General features: G+C 34.8%; 1 protein-coding gene across 1 annotated transcript; it reads left to right on the forward strand.

Annotated features, from left to right (window-relative positions):
- Positions 1 to 209: 209 nt before the first annotated feature.
- On the forward strand, positions 210 to 25,772 carry LOC132565513 (calcitonin gene-related peptide type 1 receptor-like). The gene is made up of 11 exons (XM_060230164.1): positions 210 to 651; positions 1,073 to 1,164; positions 7,301 to 7,392; positions 8,272 to 8,425; positions 13,933 to 14,083; positions 18,530 to 18,590; positions 20,402 to 20,468; positions 23,019 to 23,101; positions 23,785 to 23,920; positions 24,196 to 24,282; positions 25,476 to 25,772. Exons 1-11 carry the CDS (start codon positions 210 to 212, stop codon positions 25,770 to 25,772), a joined length of 1,662 nt encoding a protein of 553 aa, XP_060086147.1.

The following is a 25,772-nucleotide window of genomic DNA, read 5'->3' on the forward strand; positions in this document are numbered from 1 at the left end:
GGTGTTATTTACTGGAAGTGAAAGCTGGAGAACTCGGGTTGAACTAGTGCATTTGGTCGATCAGGTGACTCGATTCAAAAAAGGATTCATGACCGGAACACGAAGGTGTTTCGTGCTGGTGGTGCGCCACTCCAACACCCTTTTTTAATAATCAAATTGTAATGGTTACAGGTTCTCGTGTAAAATATCTTCCTTTATAATTACAGTTGATGCTGATCACTGTGAAAGGGGAGGAGCGCACTTGTCACTACAAGTTCGGAGCATACCACCCACAGATATACGACATGTTTACCTGCGCTTGGTGTTACACCTTCTTGTTTCCAAAACGAGGCTTGACAGCACATCCAGGCCATCCTTTCCTGTTCCTGACATCAGAGACAGGAAGAATTCAAGCTCGATTTAATCCTGACGCTAAGAATGATACAGCTAGGACTGAAATTTGCCGAACGTTGACTGATGAACAGTGTCAGAGATGGCAATCATGCTGCTTTGCTGCGCATGACTGTTGTGAGGAACAACTCTCACTTCCGCCACCAGATAATTCTACCTGTCAAGCCACGTGGGACGGATATGGTTGCTGGGGTAAAAAAGCGCCTTCTACAGTCAACTATATGAATTGTCCACTCTACATGTCTTATTCTATTCCTACGCGTAAGTCTGTGATAAATATCTATGACAAAAACCTAACTAGCAAATCTACCAATCCTATACTCTCATAACCATACACTATATTTTTAACTTCTGTGTTTTATTTATATGAAAAGCAGCATAAGCAGTTCCTTGATAGCATTGAAAATTATTAAATCTATTGATATTTTACAATATTTACTGAATTAATGTCCATTATTGCTGCAAATCTTAAAAAGTAGAAATTTTCCTCCTCAAATATTGACTTTTTTTCGGTGGTATTACCAATAGCTTTAAGAAATAATGTTGTATTTTCCTTAGAATTTCTGAAATCAACTATAGTGTTCCTGTCTTTAATGTTTCCATTTTTAGCGATTATATTCCATTCTCGAAATAAAGAATACTTTAAATATGGCAACTTTACAGCATTTTCTTATTTTTTCAGGGCAAGCGGAAAAGATATGTCTGCCAAACGCCACGTGGCTGATGAAAACAGGAATGTATTGGACAGATTATACATCGTGTTCAAATTATAAGGTAGTATTATTTTCTCTTCAAACATATCGTATTGTCATAATCACCAGCAACAGGATTTGGCACAAGTTACTACAACATTATTTAAGTCCTGTAACAATACAAATTATATTTACAGCATTTGGCAAACAGAGAAGTCATGAATTTTTAATTATAAACATACAAGCAAGTTATATTGATATCCAAAGTAAGAAAACAATTAATTTGACTTATCTTAATTAAAAATATTTTGCTAAATTTCATGAAATTGTGCATATTTCCTAATATCATTAAAACATTCAAGAGTAAGGAAAAGAAATCGTGTGTGCTGTTAATAATTAGGACAATCAGAGAAAAAAGGTTTCCGCATGAACATTCGGCTTCATCAGCCACATCTAAACAAAATCATATTTCAAAGAACTACAACGATGATGACGAAATTATAAGTGAGAATTCTATTTGCCTTCCTGTCACCGTAGTAAGAACATGGCGACAATTCCAAATAATACAATTCTATCATGATTTTTTTTCTATTTTGTTCACCAAAAATTATTGAAAACAGTGGTATTTGACGACAGACTAAAGCCTGTAAAATCACTCTTCCTAAAAACAATGGAAATGTTCCAGGAAATGTCAAAGCATATGGCTTGAAGCTGAATAGTTTATTGAGGGTTAACAAAAATAAAAAGTAGATGAAAATTTTAAAAAAAATGTATTAATAAATGCATATTTATATCATTGTTATATTTTAATGCTCCACGTCCGTCTATTTGTCCTTCTGCCCGACCTTTCATGTCCTGAGCATAACTTTGTTTGAATTTCCATTAGGATTACGTAACCTGGTGTATACATTAGTCATACTAGGAGAATGTGTAGTATACCAATTTGAGATGCCACTACCACTTAAGTACAGAGTTATTGCCCCTTTTAATGTGTCCGGATCATAACATCACTAACAGTTAAGTAAGGGTTATTAAAAATTGTGTATACAGTAATGATAATAAATCTATGTACAGTGTACCAAATTTAGAGCCTGCGACCCCGCAATTGCACAGTTATTGCACTTTATCAAAACTTGGTGTCCGGAACATGATATTTTGCTCGCATTTAAACTAGGATGATGGAATAGGGTGTATACATTGGTCAGACTAAATCTATATAAAGTGTACCAAAGGATATTAAAACTTGGTGTGTAAATTTGTTATACTGAAAGGACATACAGAGTACAAAAACAGTGTCTGAAACTTCTTAATTACAGAGTTATTGCCCCTTGTTAATACATTTTGTGTTCAATAAAATTGTTCTCTGGAAGCATTCGTCATATCCACCGATATTCTTGTCATGTTATGTTAACCAAAGCGATTGTAACCACATGGGTTTGGCGACGAATTTGGTTTTTGTCAAATTCTGCTAGATCATAATCCAAATAGCACTACCAACGATATCGCTCCGCTCAAGTATGTCCCGACACCTATTTTTAGGCAGCCGAAAGGACTTGCTACACATGAATGAGAAATTTAATGTGATAACCGGTCACGTGGTATATGTGACGTCAAAGTGCTACTTCGGCTGACTTTGTAAGCAGAAGGCAGACACTTCTCATATGATCCCGTTTACTCGCGATACCCTTGATAGACAGGGAAACCTTGTTTTCCACTTAACTCTACTATCATTCTATACATAGTTGAGCAAATTAAAGAAATTTGAAGAAAACGAAATTAGCAGGAAAACACATGCAGGATCGCGTGTCATCGATATTATATATGTATGTACATATTTTGTTACATGTTTATGGTCTTATGGAATGTTTCATTATTTCAATTTCGAAGGTATACGATTGTTTATTTACACATTAACTGGTGAAAAATATTAATCTTAGTGAAAATTCAGCAATAAAAACAAAATAACTAAATGACACGAAAGCTGAGTTTCCTGCACATTTTTGTATACGATTGTCTATCACGTGATCTGACTGGCGGTACGGAAATGTTTATTATCATATCATATTATCATCGTACACAAGTCCAGACTTTCATATTTGCAAGCATTGTTTAAAAAGAATTGTTAATACATAATAAATAGATATTAGTTTATCTCCGAACCAGTAGGAACTGACAGATTTATAGATTGTCATCACAACATTTGTAGTAGTTGCACTTTGTGAGTGTGCACTCGTACAGCAAACCGTTGTACGTGTCAAAACATTGGACCCCCCCTCCCCTCCCTCCCCACCACCACCACCACCACCTTCCAAGAGTTCCGTAAAAAATGCTTACAAACAATTAACACATGTAGTTAATTACACACATGAAAGCTACACACTATCATTAGCTACATAGGAAATCACCACTTTTTCCATAACTTCAGTTATGATAAAATTTCAGTTTGATTTGGCCTTGAAATGTATTATTTTAATCGCTACTGGAAAAAACTGTTGAAACTATTTTCCTGGATTTTTTTATTACGAGTTGTTGTTGATGAGTGTTTACACTGAGCAGAATATCGCGACACAATAATCTCATTATATATCAATCAATCGTGGTAGTAATGGTATTTCCTGTCATCCGGTGTACGATTTAGTTAAACGAAAAATTAACTCAAGAAAGTAAGGAGAAAATAAATCACTTTAGCTTTACTGTCATAAATCGCTATGGGTACGTATGTAGGTTTCAATTCAATAAGATTTTAATCGTATAGGGAGTATTATTGGCATGACGTATGTAATGTCACTATCTCTGAAGTACCACTCTGACTTCATACATATGGACTGGTGCCGCACTCAAAATATGCATATTCATCAACATCGAGACGATACTATAGGGGCGGGACTAGTTTTCGCGGGCAACATACATCTCTGCATCATTTTAGACTGAAATGTGGAATTGTGAAAAATCGTGTATAAAACCCTTCAACCTCGAATCCGAGTCGTTTGCTCAAAGACCATCGCCATATTGCCGGAATCATATGCATATGCGGGTTTTATTTATTACATGTACATCGTATCTAAAAGACTCTTGAGTATAAATCCAAGGTTCACTATTTCGAACACAAGAAACTTATCGGCTACTTTTCCCTTATTTATAGGTTAATTACTTATATACTGTGGAACAAACAGTCACTAAAACAGCGTTGCCAACAGCAACTGATACCAGCAGCATTTGTGTTTGTCATTCTGTACATTTACATCTATGAAGATCCCGGCTAGGTTTTTTTTAATTTAATTAAAACGCAGATTCCATGCATAAGATTAATTGAATGCATTAGTATATGAACGCTTATTGCAGGTTTGCAATTTGAAATAATAATAGATGAAGAACGTACGCTTCATGTTATCTACAAAACACCGATCATCGTGGTTATATTTCATGGAATTTTTACGATTAAATGTGTTTTCTTGATAAAAATGCTATGTGCTGTCGGAGAAGCATTATACAGCAATCACTCGCTAGTACATTGTCATATTCGATGTCGATGTCCATTTTATCTTCAGTTACTTGGTATAAAAAAATCCAAAAATACCAAAGTATCAACATTATCATAAGCCAAACACAGTTTCCATAAAATTAAGGCAAAATATTAACAAAAGAATGATTTACACGAAGATTCATGAAATAGTACACGCAGAAATAAGATACCCCAAAATAGTTTTCGTAATGCAGTTAAATATATCAATTTTATGGTATAACATTACGTCGTTATTCCGTAGATGACGTTTTTAAAACGACAAAATTGAAAAAGAAGAAAGATCAAATGTTCGGCAGGTGTACGTCCTCACATACTCGCATTACATACACTTCAGTGTCACGAAGGTAGGGAATTCCAAACACAAATATTTGATCATTCTCTTGAGTAATTAGAGTAAAACATCTTTTTGTGGCAATGAAAATTGAAAACTTACAAAGTTTTAAGTTACCTTTAGCTTATTATTATATCGCATTTAGCTTTCTTACTCAAAAATATCCAGATGTAGATTCATTTATTTTTGTCAGACTCGAAAGTGTTTGGCTTCCAAGAGCTACGTGCTGATTGATTGGTGAAGACAGTGATTTCAGGAAAATAAGACAAACCCCAAAGATAATAATATCTACTTATGAGTAAGATGTGTATGTGATTCTAAGAAGAATATCTTTGCAATAATACTCCAGTTCTATTGTAGTCAAAATAACATTCAGAATTTTAAAATTCCACTGGTCTCAATGCGTGCACATATGACCATATTAACTGTATATGTGTTCTCCTGTCATGAATAGATATAAGTTTTCTACCCTGGCTAAAGAGCTAATAGGAAACACTACTCTGTGGACAGACATGTGGGAAACTCGAACTTCCTGATAATACAATTCAGGCCAAATTCGAACAGCAAGACAGTTATATGTGTAAGAGTTCTCCTCTCGGGAAAATAAATACACCTGAGAAATAGTTATTGTCTAACTTGACTAACGAGCTAATTGCAAATCTTAGTCTATGAACAGTCGGGAGGGGAGCTTCCTGTTAACAAGCCCTGAACAGATATCACACCAAGTTCGAACAGCAAGACAATGTCTATTCGTCATTATTCATTAGGAACTGACTCTCCTCTAACGAAGACCATTGTCAACTAAATTATGTATTCGTAAGTTTGGTCACAGCTGGTCGTTTGCAAGAAGTCAAAGTCCAGCAACATGGATAGAACAGGGATACTGCGTCATGTCGACTTATAGATTGTACAAATATAAGTGCATGTGTACTATTACAGAAAAACAACGTTCAGTGTAGACGTAGGTGGTGTCAAAACGGAAAATTCTGCAATGTCGGTCATAAACATTGTTGTCGACAAGAACGGCACTACGCCGTGTCAATAGTACATCCCAGTTTCCACTTATCCTCAGGCTTTTGTCAGGGCCATGTTATAGTCATCTGTCTATGTCGTCCAATCTAACATAACATTGACTTCAAACAATCGAAGCTGTTTCAGGCAGTTTATTTTAAATTCTAACAGGTTCATCTCCCTGCACTCTGCTAACCTCCCCACTTGCAGCCATGCTCTATTATGTTCCTCATTGTTTGACATAGGCTGTTAAAAGAAACGGCAGATGTCTGTGGCAGACCTATAGTATTTTCCACGGTCCTATGTAGATGACTTTACGGTAATATTAAACACTGCCTATTGTCTGGAAATTAATCATGCAGGTTTGCACATAAATAAATCTCATAAATCTTGCATTGCAATATTTCAAACATTTGCCTGTGTTGGAACAAATCTCAGACAGAGCAAGCTAATTTGAGACCAGGATGCCTTTTTGCGTTTTTTAGTGCAATGCACTTGATTGATACCTTACAGAACACCATGCGTATGGCCCATCGCCTGTTATCAAATGCAATTTGTGTAAATCACTGTGTTATTATGATATGCGGCCTATATTGGTATCCATTATTTGTCTAGAAATGTAAGAAAAACAACTTGTTCTTGTTGCAATTCTTCGATTTCGTTTCTTAACGTTGTCATAATGAAATCTTTAGTTGGTAACTTTTGTAAAGAATTTTTCCCCCATAAATGAAAGTGCAGCTTGATCTATTCTCTTTCTAAGATGTAGTTTTTGTTTCGCGTATGCTGTGAAATAATAAAGTTTCGTGGTTTCATATCCAGAATATATTTCAATGTGCTATGTGAATTGGATAACCCATTTAAGACAATGTCTTTCCGTGTCCATGTTTCTTCCTATTTATTATGTTTCTTACATGTTCACAAGCGGGAATGTTCCAGACTGTAAATATGGTGTCCTAACAAAACAAAAACCAAGTCAACATTATTATACAATTACTGCTAACAGGCATAGGAAACAGCTAAAACAGAAAAGCTAACAGCGATAAATGAAAATCCAGCGTTTCAAAATATTTTCATTTCATTTTTACCCTGATATAAACCTTAATGTATCCTGTTTGCTATTTATTTGACCTGTTGATCGATTACAACATAATGAATATTTCGTGTTTTGTCTTTGTTTTGATTATGCTGCTGTTGTTTCTGTATTGATTTTGTTGTTGTTGTTGTTGTTGTTGTTGTTGTTGTTGTTGTTGTTTTGTGTTTTTGTTATTTTTTGTACTTTGGTTTTTTAACTAGTATTTGTTTTATCGGCCTGTACAAATTCACTTGGAATTAATGAACTCTTTCTGCCGACAGGACCTAAAGACCTCACTCTATCTTGGTATGGGATGTAGTATATTCAGTGTCATCGTCCTGGTTCCTGCTATATATATCTTTGTCAGATACAAGTAAGGATGTACACTTCTCTTCACGTATATGTTATCGTCTATATTCTCTAATACATTTATTGTATTAAATAGCTCGACATTTTGCGACCATATATTTACCATAAATGTTAATTTTCGAATAAGTTACGGAACCGCTGATCAAATTGCTGTCCATAGTGTTGATCTAACAGCATCGACGCATCCAAACTGATATATAATTTTCTTTCAACATTGATAACTGTTATAACAATGTTGATATTAAAAGTTCACTTTTCAAATGTGATGTGCTCTCTTTGATTTCCCTGGCGACAGAAATATCAAACGGGTAGTAAAAGTAAATTTATATCGAAATATTGTCTAATTCGTATACCGGATTTAACTTTTTGTCTGATTATTGAATAGAAATGAGTGTAATTAAATGTTGAAATCGGAAAATACTAGCCAATATGAATGAATTATTTTCATGGTTTGCAAACGTCCGAAAGATGCATTCTGTAAAATAGTCATTAATACCGAATATTATACAAACAGTTTCATATACTGAATTACGTTGTTTACAAATTAATTTCTAGAATAAAAATGTCCAATGATTTTCTAATGCTTCCTCGTTTTTTTCGAGGGTGGAATGAAATCGCGAAAAGTCGACACGTTGAAAAAAAGAAATGTGAAGGAAATCATGGTCATTGTTACAAATTTCAGTGAAATATTCATCCTTACTATATCAACGTTTTTGTGAAAAATTGAACTTTTACAAAATGGCAGATGTCGACTAGAGAGATGATCCTTCCAGGATGTGTATTGGGTGAAATGAATTTTTCCCAGATACATTTCGTTTGTCGTTATTTTCTTTCTATTGCCTTTATATTACGATCATACGAGATATCATATAATTTGAAATAGGGCACTTCGGAAGCAGCACCGGATACGACTACATATCAACTTTTTCCTGGCTCTCTTGCTGAAGGAAGTGATGACCATATTATGGGATATGCTGGTGACGTATGACCGTTTATCACATGAGGATGCTTTCAATACCATACTTGTACAGAATGGGGTGAGTATTGTGTTATATAACATGTTTGTATTGTTCAAAATAATTCCTCTACCTATTGCCCATTGAACCACCGTTTTGAAGCAAGCTTACCTTGTACTTGATAGTGGTAACCTCATTCGTGAACAACATTCGAGAGGCCGACAGTAAATTATCTATATCCGCAACACCACAAGTCAGTCCGTGATCTCTCCTTCCAGAAAAAAACACAAACTGGTCTAACTATAGATCGAACCACTCACCTTGATGCTCTGCCAACAGCGCAGTCGAGGCTCTGTGTAGCATTTAAGCACTTTTAATTATTTAAAACCATTCTCGTGGAACACTGTCCGAAATGTTATCAGTTATTTCAGAATATTTTATGTCTGTTATCTAATTTTTCATTTTGCGGGATTTATCGTCCAATAAAAACTGGGTTGATTTTGATAAGGATTCCGCTGGAAGTAGCTGACGTGCCTCACTGAACAAAACGCGGATGTCCCGTCGCACGCCCTTTAGAGAAATTAGGAAAAAGCGCCTTTTCCAAAACCCACGTCAGCAAAGCTTTAGAAGACTCTTGTGTAAACTTTATTAACACGACACCACATTCTATATCTTATTTACCTTCGGTAGCATGTGATTTAAGAAAAAAGACTTTTAAAAAAAAACATAAGCATCTTCAATACTTTGTTGTTCACTTTCTTTAAGTAACATATTACGGGTTTCGGAAAAATAGAAACCGAGTTGACGTTATTGGTGATAAAATGTACAAAACTATAACGAACATGTATGCTTTAACTGAACATTCGCGAAACTTAGATAAGACACAATACCACATCATATCATAAATGTTATTATCGAATAACCAGAACACAAAATAATAGGGTATGTTTGATAAAATCACATTTATTGTTATAAATTACACGACAGGTATTCTCGGAAGTCATATTTTTTACTGCAATATATGGCCTTTAGTGTTTCTTTTATGGCAAAGCCCAAAGCCTTTATCATTTTACAGCCCGTCCTTGACCTGTGGTTCGGGCGATAGAAAACCTGCAGACAATTTTTAGTGTCTTGCTATATCGTCATCTAGATCCGACCTAGGTTATTTCAAGGAAGATGTAAACGTGTGGAGCATGCAATCATTAAGCAACCAACGAAATCATAAAAATGGTTGTCATTGTTTCTGCTGAGACATCAAATCATATTTACTATTTTAGAATATTTCACTTTGTTGCTTTTGACACACATAAAAGTTTGTCTTCAAAATGTTAAAGGTGCCATGTGTCTACAATATCTGATTCCAAGAGGATGTTTCTTTTAGGGACTGGACATCTTATTAATGCGATACCGGTTCGAGTCATTCGATTGGGTTTGACATTCAGCATTTCGCTCGCTAAGTAGGCATAAAATGTGAGCGAGACCTTTTAATTGCCTGTCTTGGGCTCCAAAACAGAATGTCCAGAATTTAACAGTCCAAACACCTACAAATGTACCTAACCTGTCTGCGTTTGAGGTATACATATCGTATATAAATGCGTTATAGGTTTCAAATCAGTCATAGTATCAGCCATGTGACTGTTCATTGGTTTTACTACATTTCTATCGACTATGATGCTGTATTATAAATAAAATCTGTACCACACAGAACTGTAACAAAATGTATTATTGAGTTTCTAGAACGACATATAGACTCGGAATATCTTTATATCTATTCTGTACTGCATCCCATTTCCATGAAACAATACAATTGTGAAATAAAATTGATAACAAACTGTCTTATCTTACACACTAAACAAAGCGCGAAAAGTTCATTGACACACTGGGAAGCGATATGAAACTATATAGATACACCACTACCTGGTACATAAATTACACTAATAACATTACGCTCGGCTAAAATCACATTGTTGATAAAAATGATTACATGCACATGAAATCAAATAACGTGTTCTTCAGTATTAACAGGGTATGAAAAACGTTGAATTTCATATAAAATACCCCCCAGTATTGAACTAAACGTTGCATACTGAAAAAAGCTATGATAACACTAATTTCAACCTAATCTTCAGCTTTAAATGAGGATGTTACTTCTGATCATCAGTCACTGATCGAGTAATAGATAGCAATGCCGTTTGTAACGCATTTCTCAGGTTTCAGAAATTCAAACTAGTAAATGTTTAACAACATGAACATGTTTGATATTAAGGAAATGTCACTTCTTTTAAAACTAGTTTTTGCGTTGTAGACATTCTTTCAAGTCTCCCCAAATAGAAAGGACACACCGAGAACACAAATATATTTTTCATGAAAAATATAAAGCTTCACATTGTCCACTTCAGCATGGCTATACCAGTTTTAGGGGGTTTGATATCTAAAGATTTAATTAAATCCTTTGTAATTGGATAGTTTAACGAAAGAAAACATCACTCAAATTGTGTATTGTTGCTCAAGAATTCAGAGCCGCCTAATACTCTCCTTTGTCAGAGAAGATGCTATAGAAGAAACCAATGGTGATTTTCGATGGCAGAACCTGCTTGTCACATAAGCGCCCAAGAATAGTTTTTTCACTTAATATTTTTCAGTCATTTTGTTATCGGTTTTATGAATGCTGCCCTGCTATGCCTGTAATATAGTACTGTCTTATTACAGCGTAATGTAAACGGGACAAGACAATTCAAGTTGTCCGTTGTACATGTTTGTGCATCAGGCATATAATTTATACTGCTACTGTTTGTTCAATGGTACGTATGCATGTAATGTCTAGCTCCACGGGCGCTCGTGGACGCATAGCTAAGCATAAAACACGCCACGTATTGAATATGTTTTATCTGTCCACCGTTCGTTCCTCTGAAGTCTCAAGGAAAATGTTTGATAGCACAATTAACCTACAAGAACAAAATATTTTATTGCCATGACTAACGGATTCTGTCAGGTTTCGTCGTAAAATACGGAAATGGCCCATTGATCATTTAAAAGCCATTTGTGTACCTATAATACCGAATCATATCTTACAATACACTGTACTTAAGCATTGAATCCCCCTGATATGGCATTTATAGTCATTATAAATGACAGGTTTGCAAGGAAACATCGTTTAAGTCATCTATGGTTATCCTGACATTTCCAAAATATCTTTTTTTTTATTTTATCGTATTCATTTCTCATTTTTCGTAAGCTATAACAAATTGCTTACCAACAAATGTACAATCCGTTGGATGGAAAGGCCATTCTGATGGTATGCCGTTTCCGTTAGCTACAGACGTAATGATGCCCACTTCAATAATGGTTTTTCTTTCATATAAATATAGAAATATCTCCATTTCATGCTTAATCGCCTGAAGTATGTGGCGAGGATCCGAGGTGCGTGGTTCGATGCTCATTACCCATGGCGTTACATTTTTCTCGGAAACCTCTGACTAGTTGTGATTTTTAGTCAGGACACTATATCCTAATTTCTTTGGATAACATGCGACGAACCTCCAATATGTTGTTCACTGAGGTAGCCACCTGGTCCTGCGAGGATATCCCGCTTCAAAATGACTCCGGTTGTTCAAGGGGACCCGGGGCGATCAAACCAGCAAACAAACGATAATAATTCGGCTCATCATTCCTATATATAGTATTTGAGGAGCTCACGTGGTGTTGTGGCATTTTTTCTTTGATATGCCCCGGATCAGATTCGTCACGTTCATCAGATCAATTACGGGATACCTCGTGCGACAGAAGATAAACAACTGCAATGTCATTTGTTATGAAGTGGCATAGTGTTAACCTAGGAAAACAGAGAACATCAATAAAGTCCCTTTTGATTGTTGCTATCTATGTATAACACATTAGACTATATCATGTGATTGTCATTTAATAGTTAGGTCAAAATGCATAATTTACAAGCTTGTTTTACGAGTTTCGTCAAATGTACTTCTCGCTAAGGCAATCAGTGTGATTTATCGTGTTGATAGTCATTTGTTGAATTTGTTATTCTGCATTTTCGAAACTCTAACTCAATCCCTTTCTCCAGTTAATCGAGTTTTAAGCATAACGGCGCTGTGTGTGAGAAATGGCATACTGTCCTTTGTAATTACAAAGACATTGTTGAAAATCCTGGTACATAAGGCAGAGAAATCTCAGGTTTTACGAAGCGCTGGAACTTTCTTCCTCATCCAATCTAGCAGTTTTGTTACCACAGCATATTACTTTAAGCCAAATAATCAAAATGTCTTCATGGAAGGAAAGCAATTCAGTCGAACAGATGAACCGTGAAATTAAGAAAAAGAAAAAGTAGTTTTTGATTCAAATTTAACACATTTATGTACATATGTATACATAAAAAGAATCTATGATTGTACATTGTTATGTTTTTAAGATCAATCACATGTTCGAGACTTTGTTACACACTGTCATCCTCGACTTCGTTATTTCGAACACAAACCCATTATTTTCATCTGTTTTAATCCATTAGTACAAAAACAAATATCCTATCAGTCCAAAACAAAGCTAAAGCAATAGCGAAAGAAATAGTCAATGATTTTGATTAACCCATACCAATCCGAAACACTTACTATGTTTTATTATTTTTCTCAAAGTTTGTCTACTTATTTTTTAGTTAACATACAATTTATATAAGATTTTTACAATTTAAAAAAAAAGTGTTCTTGTATTTTCTCAGTGTTCGAAGTCGTAACATTTTACAAGCTGTACGAAGATTTTTGTGCAGGATGTCGCAACTGACAGTCAAGCTTACAACAAAGGTTTTTGATAGATGCAGGATGATGAAAATGAGGGGAGCGGCGGGGGAGTTTGGGTTTACGATCTCATTGAGAAATATTATATTTACTTATGCGATATGACGTTGGACTTGTTCGCAGCTCGTCAGTTAACATCTTTTTTCGTTGTGTTCGCCGTATTCCAGATTGGGAACGTGTCATTTCTTTCGTATTCACATGATTGCAATTGATAGACACATCTGGTTGACGCTTAGTCCTCGAGGCTTGCTTAACCTGCTTTTTAATTCATTTGAATAGTGGCACTGATCAGAATTTACACATTTACGTGACGTTCTTCTATAATTACAATATGTAAGAAAATTACGAACTTAACTCAATTATGAGGCTAGTGTACATCCCAATCTAGATGTTTACAATTCTTTCGATCACTTTGGATTTTTCACCGTCACCGTCGAATGTTTAACAATTAGGGTCTGAGCATCACTGATGAATCCTAGAAAGACGAAACAACTTGATGATTCAGTATAATTGTTCGTTTGACTCTGCTTTATCTTATCTGAATTGGTATGAACTATTCAATTGTGAGAGTCTTTTCACAATTTTAAATTGTCCAAGATTTACATGGTTGGTGAACCAAAACCGGCTGACTCTTCCATAACACCTGGTCTTATTCTCCTGACACATTTGCATGGGTAGCCAAGTAAATATTTTTTTCTTTGCCCTAGTATTATCGATTATGATTCTGTATTGTTGATATTTACGGTGTTGTTATAGTGTACCATGATTTACTTCTGATTCTTACAGGTGGGATGTAAAGTGCTCTCCTTCTTCATGATCTACTTTAAATGCACGAGTTTTACATGGATGTTTTGTGAAGGGTTCTATCTTCATCGTTTAATGAGTGACGCGTTTTCCCCTCCACGGTCCTTAATCACGCTTTATGTGACTGGTTGGGGTAAGTTGACATATTTCCATATTTCCAGGTCCCTAGCATCACTAATGACCTTATGAAGTATGTAACAGCTGCATGGTGCTGTACTTGTATGGACATGAATGTGTTACTTACATATATGTAGTTTTCAAAACATTATCACTCATCCGACGACAATTGTCTTTATTGAATCCTCGATGATGGAAGGATTCAGTATTACATACCTAATCTATCAAGCTGTAATTCTCATTCTAAACTGGATACTGTTGATAAATGTGACATTACAGAATTTACAGATATTAACCAATTTATATGATTTTTAGTAAATGATCTGAGTGGAATTAGCCATTGTGAATACATAGAGGAATCCTATTTTTCCAAAGTACTGGTTAAACGCAAAGATATGTACGCTGTTCGCTTAAGTTCTCCTTGGATCAGAGTTCAATTACTTTTACTCAAACATGTCACTCTGTTCGGCTAAGAAATGAAGGAGTTGCTATTTTAAATCGATCTAGCTAGATCTATATAGAATCTCAAGAAATGGAATATCTGACGCTTGTTGATATAGTGACATTTTTTCTATAAAAACATCAATAGATCATTTTGTGATTTTTTTATATGAAAAACATCATAAGAAATCCTGACTTTGTTTGAATATTCCTTTAAGAGAATGATGACCTAAAACAAAATCTAGGTAACGTATTTGCTCTTGTCAAAACGGTTGCTCCGTTGGACATTTGTCATATACAATTATGTATGCTTGAAACAATATAGCACCACAAAATCCAACCTAAATTGCAAAAAGATAGAAATATTTATTACACTAAGTGAAGATTTGTCTGATGGTTATACGTCCGTTTGCAATATTTATGCATAAATATAACGATGTTTTCAAATTAAAGAAATGCAATTCAAGTTCATACATAGGATTACATGTATAAACATAGTAAAATACAGTTAATTTATATGTATAGATTATACAACTGACCTGACAGAGCCTGGAAGCATGCCTGCTTTCCCATAATCACAAGAAGAACACATTTTGGGATCTTTATCTTCTTTCTTCTATAATCTTATTTCCTTAATGCAAGGCTATGTATTCTGTCCCCAGACCGAGAAAAAACAATATATATATCTTGTGCTTGCCGCTCCCTGTTTGATTTTCAACACAACTAAAGTTATGACAAAGTGTGATAAGGACGTTGTCAGTTTTTGTTATCTGGGCGGGGTGTATTCCTACCGGTTCTTGCTTCAGTTTCATTCAAATAGCAAAAACAATCAGTGACCCAATTAATCAAGTGCACATTCTTGATGGGACGTTAAACTCCATTTCATTAAAAGCAAATTGATTTTGTTCTCAAGTAATCCCGTTTTTTATTCAGTGGTCATATATGATGTTTAAAGCATAAGAGAAATAGCATCACTGACAAGTTCTGAAATATTGTTCAAAAGATACACAAATGAACTACACCTTTTTGATACAACTTAAGATACAGCAGAGCCAAACTAGACTGCATCATTCAGCTGTTTCGTTCTTCACGAACTCGTCAGTGACGCTAAGACCCTTAAGAAGTACTAAACAGCTATATGATCTATAATGTTTCATTAATAGACATACAATGTGTTTAATACTTAATATGCTATACCCTTGTGTCTTTAGTCTATCATTTACGGAAGTTTATTCACATGTTGCAGCGTCTTCTAAAACGCTACATGAACTATGCTGCCATTACAATGTCTGTCAAATCAAATAAGAAGCTTACTGATCGCATACGGCGGTGGTTACGTTCAAAATTATAGGAAATTCATATTATTAGAATTCATATTTCTTGATGTGCGGCTAATGACATTATAATGGCATAATAATCAATGACATTTTTATCTTACGAGCAAACCAATGATGAGCTGGAGATATGGCATTACTACTAATGTGAAAATGAGATTTTTAAAATAGAATTTATGAGGGCTCTGGTCCATTCTTGATTACGTGTTACGTGAGGAGATTAAAGCCGATTCTGTTTATGGAGCGACTGAAGACAATTATAAAAACTCTGCATATTTAGACGTGGAGTAGCTGTTCTCAAAGCTAACGCTTATAGGCGAAACCAACCATGGAAAATTCAGTTGCGTGTTCACACATACACGATAGAGATCCGTTACACTATGAGGTAATGGGATTAATTTTCAGGAGGGACGAGACACACACATTAACGTGAACGGGAAATAAAATAATGTTTGCTTTAGTGTCCTGGTGACATTGCAAAAAATAGATTTATACATACACATAAGTTAAATTAAAATCCCAAAGATTACTTTCTCTTTAAGCAAATACATCATTGAAGAAAATGGCTTATAAGGCAAGTCATCTGCATATCTTACCAACTCGGGGGATTTGCCCGTGACAACTTCTGCTTCGGTAATATCGAACAATAGCATGTTCTAGCGTTTATTGCCTTCCAATCAATCCAGTGCACTCTTATCGGTGTTGTGTGCCGACATACCATTTACATGATATCTGAGTGGTTTAGATAGTAGTGCATTTCACACTTACATTGAGAACACAAATATTTAAAATAACCAAATAAGTCATATACCAGAACTGATGTACTATAAATGTGGAAAATAAAAATATCTATCAAAAATGTAAATGTGAAAGACAACCGTATATAAGAGTTATGAAAACCTTTGGTGTATCAAAAAGCGAATAGCTTTATGCTACTTTCTGAGACTGAGGTCATATATTTTCGTTAGAAAATGATAATTTTATCACCAATATTACATTATCGTTATACACTACACATTAAAACAAGGGCTCTTATAAAACTTCGAGCCAATGATTAAACATTATTTAAAAAAAAAAAAACTAAAATAAGTTTCTATAACAAAGAAAGTGTGCGGATATCGAATTCTGAAAGATTGGTACACATAAGCTAGGTGAACTGGTAATAAATGAAATTTTGTCAAATTGTTCAGATTAGGATGAAGTTATTGGACGCCTTTTCTGTAGACACCATCGCATACTTATATATAACGTTAACTTTGATGTAAGAAATAATTGATGAATGCAGACTTGTTTGATTACATTTGGTGCCAGAACTATTGTAAAAACAACTATTTAGTACAAGTCGCACTGTCGATTTATTTTACTTGTGAGGCCCAGAAGTCTAGACTAATTAATTGAATACACAGGTATTAAGTGTCACATTAATCCGTCACTTTCTGTCCCGAGATGTTGAAACCTCGGCATCCATCTATCGTACGATCAGATATCACGCTTAATTAAGTAATGATAAAAAAGGCGGACTGCAACGCTGTCCGATTGGATATTGTTGTTTTATGCTTTACAATGTCGACTGTGTAGTTTATCTTGCTATTTCCAGCAGCTTTAAACACTTTAATGGAAGATCAATCACACATTTTTGTTCGATTACACATCTATTAAATGTTACAACGCAACAGGGCTTGTGCAAATAATTGTTTTCGGATTTTTAAACCTTTTGAAATAAAATCAGTAGTTTGGTATACACGTTTACTAATTACATACATTACTTAGACAAACATACACCGTCTTTATGTCCGTCTTTTTTTCCTAGCCACTATTTATCTTAACTTCTATGTTCCCATAAGTTATGATATCCGTCCGTCCGTCCGTCTATCTCTCTATACTTATATATCTCTCTCTCTTTCTCATCCCCCCCTCTCTCTCTCTCTCTCTCTCTCTCTCTCTCTCTCTCTCTCTCTCTCTCTCTCTCTCTCTCTCTCTCTCTCTCTCTCTCTCTCTCTCTCTCATAACACAATATCATAATATTCATACAAGAATCAGGCTTTATTTGAAATAGGATACAGCAGATAATAGAAAATAATAACAATCTGAACATGTAAGCATTTTGATGAAAATAACTGGAATAGTATTGTATAGAAAATATTTCTGTGAATCTAATTCCAATAATTTGTTATTTCATTTAAATTTTCACCCCGGTCATGTCTGAATAAGGAACCATGATGGAGGCAAAACGGATCTACGTTGATACAAAACCTACGTCCGGACGAGTAGTTCCGATACTGAAATATACATACTTTCCTTCAGTGTGAATTGTTTCCAATAGTGTTAAATAAACTACACACTACTGATGATAATAACGATATACGACTGATCCTACTCCCTCACTCTCTAATAAATATCTGAGCGATTAGTAAACTGAGAACGTCTTCGCGAAATCATAAAGCACGTGGTTACTATTATTGTGTATATTTGGTATCAAGTTCTGTAGATTACAATACAACCACCTTATGCCTTGTTTGAAATCACTGTCTTCCTCTATTAATACCGTCTAGGGTCTTCATGTCACTCCTAGATATTCACAGGTATTAACTATACACATCACTTGACATGTGTTTTCTTTTGTAAAATAGAATTATAACATTGTATAATCAAACTTTTTGTTTTGTGTTTTATTGTTTTTTTATTAGGTATTCCTCTTCTATCGTCAACCATCTACGCTATAATCCGTGGAATATATGCCAACGAAAGGTGAGACGGTCCGTATATTTTGTTAATGCCTGCTACAAACTTTCTTTTGAAAAAAATCATAGAGAATATTGTTATGTCAATAGAATCCTAATTCAAAGTCTAATTGAATGAAAAAAGCATATATGAATGAAAGAAATAATTACACGGAAATTCTTGCACAAATAAATGAAGAAAAAAACATCTGCCGGAAGGGTAAGTATTTTCTACTACGACTCCCGTCTTGTAGATCATGTTAAATCTATATATCAAATATCATGTTCCCAAACAAGTTCAACAAAGTACTAACGAGTATCAAACATGTCATTATATCATACTCATACGGAAACCCTCCAATATATCACGCTAACTGATGTTATAGACGTTTGTATCAGTTGGGCTAAAGTCTTGTAAATTATTTCTTCTGCATCAGCCTACCATAAAACAGTTCAGTACATTTTAAAAACTAATTCGGTATGGCATATTTGATTGAACTGTATTCACGTTGACGTTCATTCCAATAAAAATGGTATGAATTACCGCGAGGACAAAAAGTACATCATATCCAATCTGTGTTGATATAACCTGCATTTGGTATAACAATAAAACTGCTAAAAATTATATCAACAAAAGACCACGATAGTAATATGTTCCTCCAGTTCCAGCAAATTACCCATTAATGTTAGTTCTTCTATACGTGCCGTTTACTGCCAATCGTTGACATAGAGATATTAGATACAACACGCTTATATTTACACTTGTTCCTTTTCCCAAACTATCGATAATAGTATAATAAGCACTGAAATTTATTTCCCCAAAAAGGGGTGTAAAAGAAAAGTCAGACCCAAGTGGATACTTTTCTGTCTTCTTCGTGGATTGTGATTTTTATTAGTCTGAAATAAATGTCCTTTAAAAAGATTAACCATGAAATGATATATGACAAGTGTAGTAAAGGAAGAATAAGTTACAAAATTTGCCATTCAGGTTACCATGCACTTGTTGAAATGTCACTAGTCAATTATAGATATAATTTAATGTCTGTGGATAGAATCAAACACGAAAAGGCACTTTGAAGACTTGACATTCCGTGATAAATCTTCTTAGGTGCTGTGTTGGATGGAGTATCCTTAACTCGTCTCAAAAATCACAAGAGATCCACAGAAGTTATACTATGTTATCAATAACACAAAGACATGGTCTTAGGCGATTTCATAGATCTTGGAGCCAACAGGCAGGTCGACTTCGTCTGCCGACCGGTCTCTGCACATTTAGCATGCAGACAAGACCAGTTACTCCTGATCGCTTTCTTGATCGGTTGCTTATTGATATTTACTCACAAAAAGAAATAGCATTTAATAAAAATAGAGTAGCCAGGTGGCACAGTTCGTACTGTACTCACCTTTCACAGGCAAATACAGAATAGAGAAACGGAAAAGAAAAATCTAAATAAAAAAGGTTAAGGATATACGTGTTTAGCAACATGATAATCACTTATTTTTTAATTATATACAGATTTACATGATACATACTCGAGTCAGCTACTTGTTTGTTTTATTTAGATAGATTGAATATTTTTTCCAGGAAACAATGTTATGTTGAAATGGCTGATCAGGTATCAGCTGCAAGCCTGTGAAGCAAGAAAAGAGAGACATGCTTTCCGATAGAATTTTTTTATACCAGTGGCCGGTTAATTGATATATTATATTGGCAAATACAGCCAGTCATACAGTAGGAAATATGCCGAAAGAAAGACATTTAGTCTTTCTAACTGAACTGCAATACAATTTGTTAAATTACATGAATGTGTACTAATCCTCACAGTCGTTTCCTTTCAGTTGCTGGTCTACTAGTTATGAGGATAAAGAGTGGATATTTTATGCCCCTAACTTAGCATGTTTAATTGTAAGTAAAGCTGGTCTTGAGGGAATGAAATAGATGAAAATTAATTGAAAAAATATCGATGGGGACTACATACGGAAAAAACACAACTTTAACTATTTGGTAATCAATGCAAACGTTATGTTGATATTTTCGTTTGTTCCATCGTCGATACTGCATGGGTTACAATCACTGTCACTCTTTGCAATCGCTTGAACGTTTCCTTGAAAGTTCAAGACACAAGCGGATTAATTTGATTGGTCTACAGCCAGTTTCAGGTGAATTTAACTGACAAAGCAAAAACTGAAACATTCCTTTGAAGAATAAAAAAAACGCTATACCCAACTTCAAAGCCGGTACAACATACCATTTTGCGACACGGAGGTTCGTTTGATGTACATCAAAGGATCAAACTAGTCTTCTTGCCTTACCCATAAAATGTCGCACTTTGAACCTTAAATTTTGCCATGAAAAGTTCCAGGGCTGCAGAGAGAAATAGCCAGTGTCGGTTTTTGTTTATCATTGGATGATGTGTTGCTGTATATTTAATAACATAAGAAGATTAATGTGGTGATGAGACTGTTATTGTGATTACAACTGGTCACGCGGTATTGTGAAGTCACAATGCGAGATTTATGAGATTTAAATAATTTGTATGATATTACAATGACATTCAGAAAACACTTTGTTGTTTCAATAACTTGTTGATAATCTTAACGTGATTTAAAAAAAAAGAATATAATAGATTGGTCAGAGTGGACAAACGTCCTGGTAAACAAGCCATGACTGGGATATTCGTTAAATGCACTAGCAAATGTTTTAGCATAGGGAACAGGCAATGAATTACATTCCCTTTTTCCTTATAACCTTATAATTAATGGGAGACTTACCATTAGGATTTTGATAATGAAAGGTTTTATCACTATTTCTACCAAAGTACTTTACGAATCATTCCCGAGCTTCATATGAAACGTTTAATTTCCGCAATATTATCATTGCAACTGATCAGAAAACTGATACGAAAAATCAAAATGACTGATTCTTAAGAAATTTCAAATGATGAAGATCAAGAACAGAGAAAAGAATAGAAAATAGGAAATAACTTTTAAAGAACAGACAACGAACAAACAACTGTAGGTGCCAAGACCCCTGTAAAATCTTTTATCTATCACATGGACTCTCGTATTATACAAGACATGAATACACAACAGGTTCATGGCTCATGTCAAGTATGATTTGAGGCGCCGAGACGTACATAAATCTTTCGATGGACTAAGGGTGCCAAGTACATTACAGAGCATACCATATAAACTATACGAATATAGCCATGTGTACAACCTCGATAACGGAAGATATTTTCTGGTCAGTGCTCCCCCAGGTAACATTAAGGACTTCCGAAACAGCAAAATACTTTAGTTAGTGTTGCCTCATTGTACCATTCAGAGCTGATTATATGATACACGCCACTGCCGTCAGCTTGATTTGCTGATGATGTATTCGGACGCTATATTTACATCGTTATTAGGATGTTTGACATGCCAACAATGCGGCTTCGCGAAGACCAATTGCTATCAGTTTCTAGAATAAGAAATGTTTCGGTAATAATATTTGTTCTTTTGCATTGTTATTGTTCACGTAAATCCTAGCTTTATTACATAAATCCATAGCAAAACAGACGTTAAATATCGGTAACTTTATCGTTTTGACCTTTTTCAATAATGCATTCCGTTGTTATGCTTCCCTCCGTTAATACCTTTATTGCCCCTCCTGATTCAAGGACCCTGAAAGGGCATAGGGCACCCACAGATTTGTATATTCCTTGAGCTTTAATTTGTTTTCAAACCAAATTGTCTCCGATTATAAGAAATAAATGCCATAGACTTAAGTTAGAAAAGATGTACTATCAATAGAGTAGTGTACTGACGAGATTAACTTATACCTCTCTTTACAATCTTGATCATTCGATGCAAAATTACTTCTAAGGAAGGTAGACATGATTCCATTAAGTATTGTGTTTATTCTCTGTCAGTCTAGAGGAGGTGTCTGACCGTGACCAATAAGATAATTATCAATACGTATCATCGGATAAAGGCGAGGCATGTGGCTCTTGTCTGTAATAACTTATATGTCTCGTCCGTTCTTATGCGATTAATCTTGAGTCTAGTGCGGGATTAGAACTCAGTTACACATAGCACAGTATCAGATGTCTACAAAGTTCCCAGTGGTCAGTATCTTATGCCCGTTCTTATACTCGTTGTATTTTTTTTATATAATCTAACCTCCTTAATCACGGTGTAGGAGTTTTGTATAAAGAAAATATCCACAGATTATATAGAAAATAGGATGCTTCCTCCTCACCTTCTGACCATTGCTAACCTTGGAAGAAGAAATTTCCCGTGGGTTAGAAAAAAGAAATAAACATTAGGATTCAATTTAAAGACCAAAGACAAAAATAAATAACATGGCAAAATTAGGCACTGCTATCTTTTATTCTACATATCCAATGTCCATTATGCTAAAAACCCAAATCTAACATATAGAATATGAATAGTTTTTTGTTATATTTCCTTGCAGGTAAATTTCATATTTTTATGTAACATCCTGAGGATCCTTCTCACACAACTGCAGTCCCATCCTAATGAACCAAGTAATTTCCGGTATGTATGTAGTTTTGTTTTTCCCTTGAATTAGTGAGTGTGTAAAAAAAATTAAGAAACCCATGCAGAGTCGAATTGATTCCAAATACCAAAAGAAATTTATTTGTCGCCATCATAAAAACTTGGGTTTCTCTTCGTTTGGCGTCCCCTTAGACTTCACGACTATGGAAAGACATTAAGCCTTAATGAAACAACCCGTTAGAGAAAAACAGAGGCGCAATTAGCGATGTTGCTAGACTTGCATAAAGGACCAGGATAATTAGCAGAGGGGGCCGAAAACTTCTGTCTGTACCAGCTTTTAATTCAACATGTTGAAAATTGCACTGTATTTTTTTTATATACGTCGACTTCGTTATGAGGTCATATTAGCTTAGGTATTTCCTCCAGACTTTTTCAATCACTTTCCTTTAATTTAAACATTGGTTATATTAGGACAACTCAAGTGGAAAATGGTTTACTCTAAAGGTTGTTTTCTTCGATGGTTCAAGTTTTGCAGTTTTATTAGAGGCTAGTAGGAGCAAAATGTAATGGATATTTTTTATCTTGAGATAAAGTTTTTGCGATTTTATTCCAATTCGGAAAAGTAGAACCCTTGAAAATTATATATATATATATATAGATGTTCTCACATTTCGATTCGACGTTTCACCTCAGGTTCTTTTAAATTCCATTTTGTTTTACAGGAAGGCCGTTAAGGCCACATTCGTGCTGATCCCGTTATTTGGAGTACAACTATTTGTTACAATCTACAGAATCCCAGTTAACAAACAAGCAGGACTTGAGTACGAGAGATTCTCTTTATTTTGTAATAATTTACAAGTAAGTTATTATAGTTTTCAATTGGCTTTATTCATTAATTTATTATTAAGACTAAAGTCAAAATATATATGTCTTTTATTTGACTTTCATATGCTATTTCACAAACATACCTAGATTATTGATTTCTACATTGACCTTCAAGTTCAGTTAGGTCATGTAAGTCAAAGAATATCACAGGTATATTTTAATGACTCTAATCAATGCCTCTTGTTTAAACACAAATGATAATTAACACATGCGAAACGATGAGGACTTTTTGTTATTTTCTTTTACAGGGGTTTTTTGTCGCTCTCATATTTTGCTTCCTGAATAGTGAGGTAAGCGACATCGTGGCGTTGCCGTGCTCATATAAACAGTCAGCCGTAAGTGTCGCTAGCTTGCTCTCAATACATATGGAAATCAGAAGAAAGAGAGGTATATTAGTATACGTTAAATAAATGTTCATAACCAGTGTTTACGTTGTGAAATATAATCAACAAAAACAATGTTGTATCGTTGCTTTAACGGTGTAATTATTTTCCGAAATGTTTGCGTCTGGGTTTTTACTTGTTAAAATACTTATTACGTTGCGCGAGTGCTCGGCACATTTATAGTTAATATTTGGTATATCTGTCTTCTGGTTTCCATTGTACATGGCATGCAGCATGCGGCATATACGTTTATGCATGTTTCATCTTGTATCATATGTTATTTGTGAACATAACCTAAGATATAAATGATAAATCGGATGTATGGTACATTGAAGATATAGAGACAAGGTGACATTTGAATCACATGTTATATACTACATTTTGATTCAAATATTGCTACAGTACATGATTATTTCGAGATGATCATAAACACGCTCTTATTGCGTCAAATAAAGCCTTAGTCAATGTGTTCCCATCCTTCTCTTTTTAACACATCCCTATCTTCTCTGTTTTCCCTTTCCTTTATCTTCTCTTCCACTCCCCCCTCTCTTCTCTCCGCTTCTTCATATCTTCTCGTCCCCCTACATCTCTTCTCCCCATCACATTTATCAAGCATTTCTTTCCTCTAGTCCTTATATAGTCTTTATCACCATTTTTGTCTGTAACCATGCCTACCCTTCGTGAGTATTTTGATTACTATATAGAACCCTCTATTTCATGCGTCCAAAACTTGCCATACGTGGTCGTCTGCACGCTTCTTATACAATTGTTACACCTTGGACTTTTAGCTATTTCGGTCTTCCTCTATTTCCATTGCGGATAATCTGCCTCCATATGTTGTTCATAGTTCCAATAAGCTTCCTTGCTTCTATAGACACATCCTGGTAGTTTTACTACGAATTCGAGGCTTCGAAGTTGAGTTGATGAATGCTATACAATGTTTACAAAACATTTTTGTGTAATAGATATTTGTTACTAATATATCACTCGACCATATCGCAGTCTACAGGAATAGGTTGAAGTTATTAAAATGTAGATTATTTATAAAATTTGAAGTACAGAAATATTCAAAACGTTTGCTTTCAACGTTAAACAAATACCAGTATCCGGATCAAATATATTGAATACGGTGATATATTTTGTAGGTGATCACTCACTTGAGAAAAACATGGAGACGTCGAATTAGAGACAGATCATTTGGAGGATCCAAGCGACTCCACACATCCCTCAACCAGACTTTATCATTCAACACAGACACTCTAGATAGAAAGTCATCTGATAAACGGAACCGGAAAGAGAATTATCAAATGGACGACAAAGTGAATGGTGATATCGTGTCAAATGAAACGAGGGGAAATGACATCAGATACAATCCAGTTCCGGTCACTGACGAACAGTATTCACTGTCTGACACTAATCACGAGAAATGTATGCTGCATTGA

This window comes from Ylistrum balloti, unplaced genomic scaffold, assembly GCF_031769215.1.
Source record: "Ylistrum balloti isolate Yb309-2 unplaced genomic scaffold, AGI_CSIRO_Ybal_v1 Utg369724, whole genome shotgun sequence".
In the NCBI taxonomy this organism is placed as follows: Eukaryota; Metazoa; Mollusca; class Bivalvia; order Pectinida; family Pectinidae; genus Ylistrum; species Ylistrum balloti.

Excerpts from the sequence above, each read along its gene's own strand:
- LOC132565513 (XM_060230164.1), top strand. The coding sequence starts at position 210 with ATGCTGATCACTGTGAAAGGGGAGGAGCGCACTTGTCACTACAAGTTC. Across the intron at positions 1,165-7,300 it reads CATCGTGTTCAAATTATAAG|GACCTAAAGACCTCACTCTA; the intron begins GTAGTATTATTT and ends TTCTGCCGACAG. Across the intron at positions 7,393-8,271 it reads TATATCTTTGTCAGATACAA|GGCACTTCGGAAGCAGCACC; the intron begins GTAAGGATGTAC and ends AATTTGAAATAG.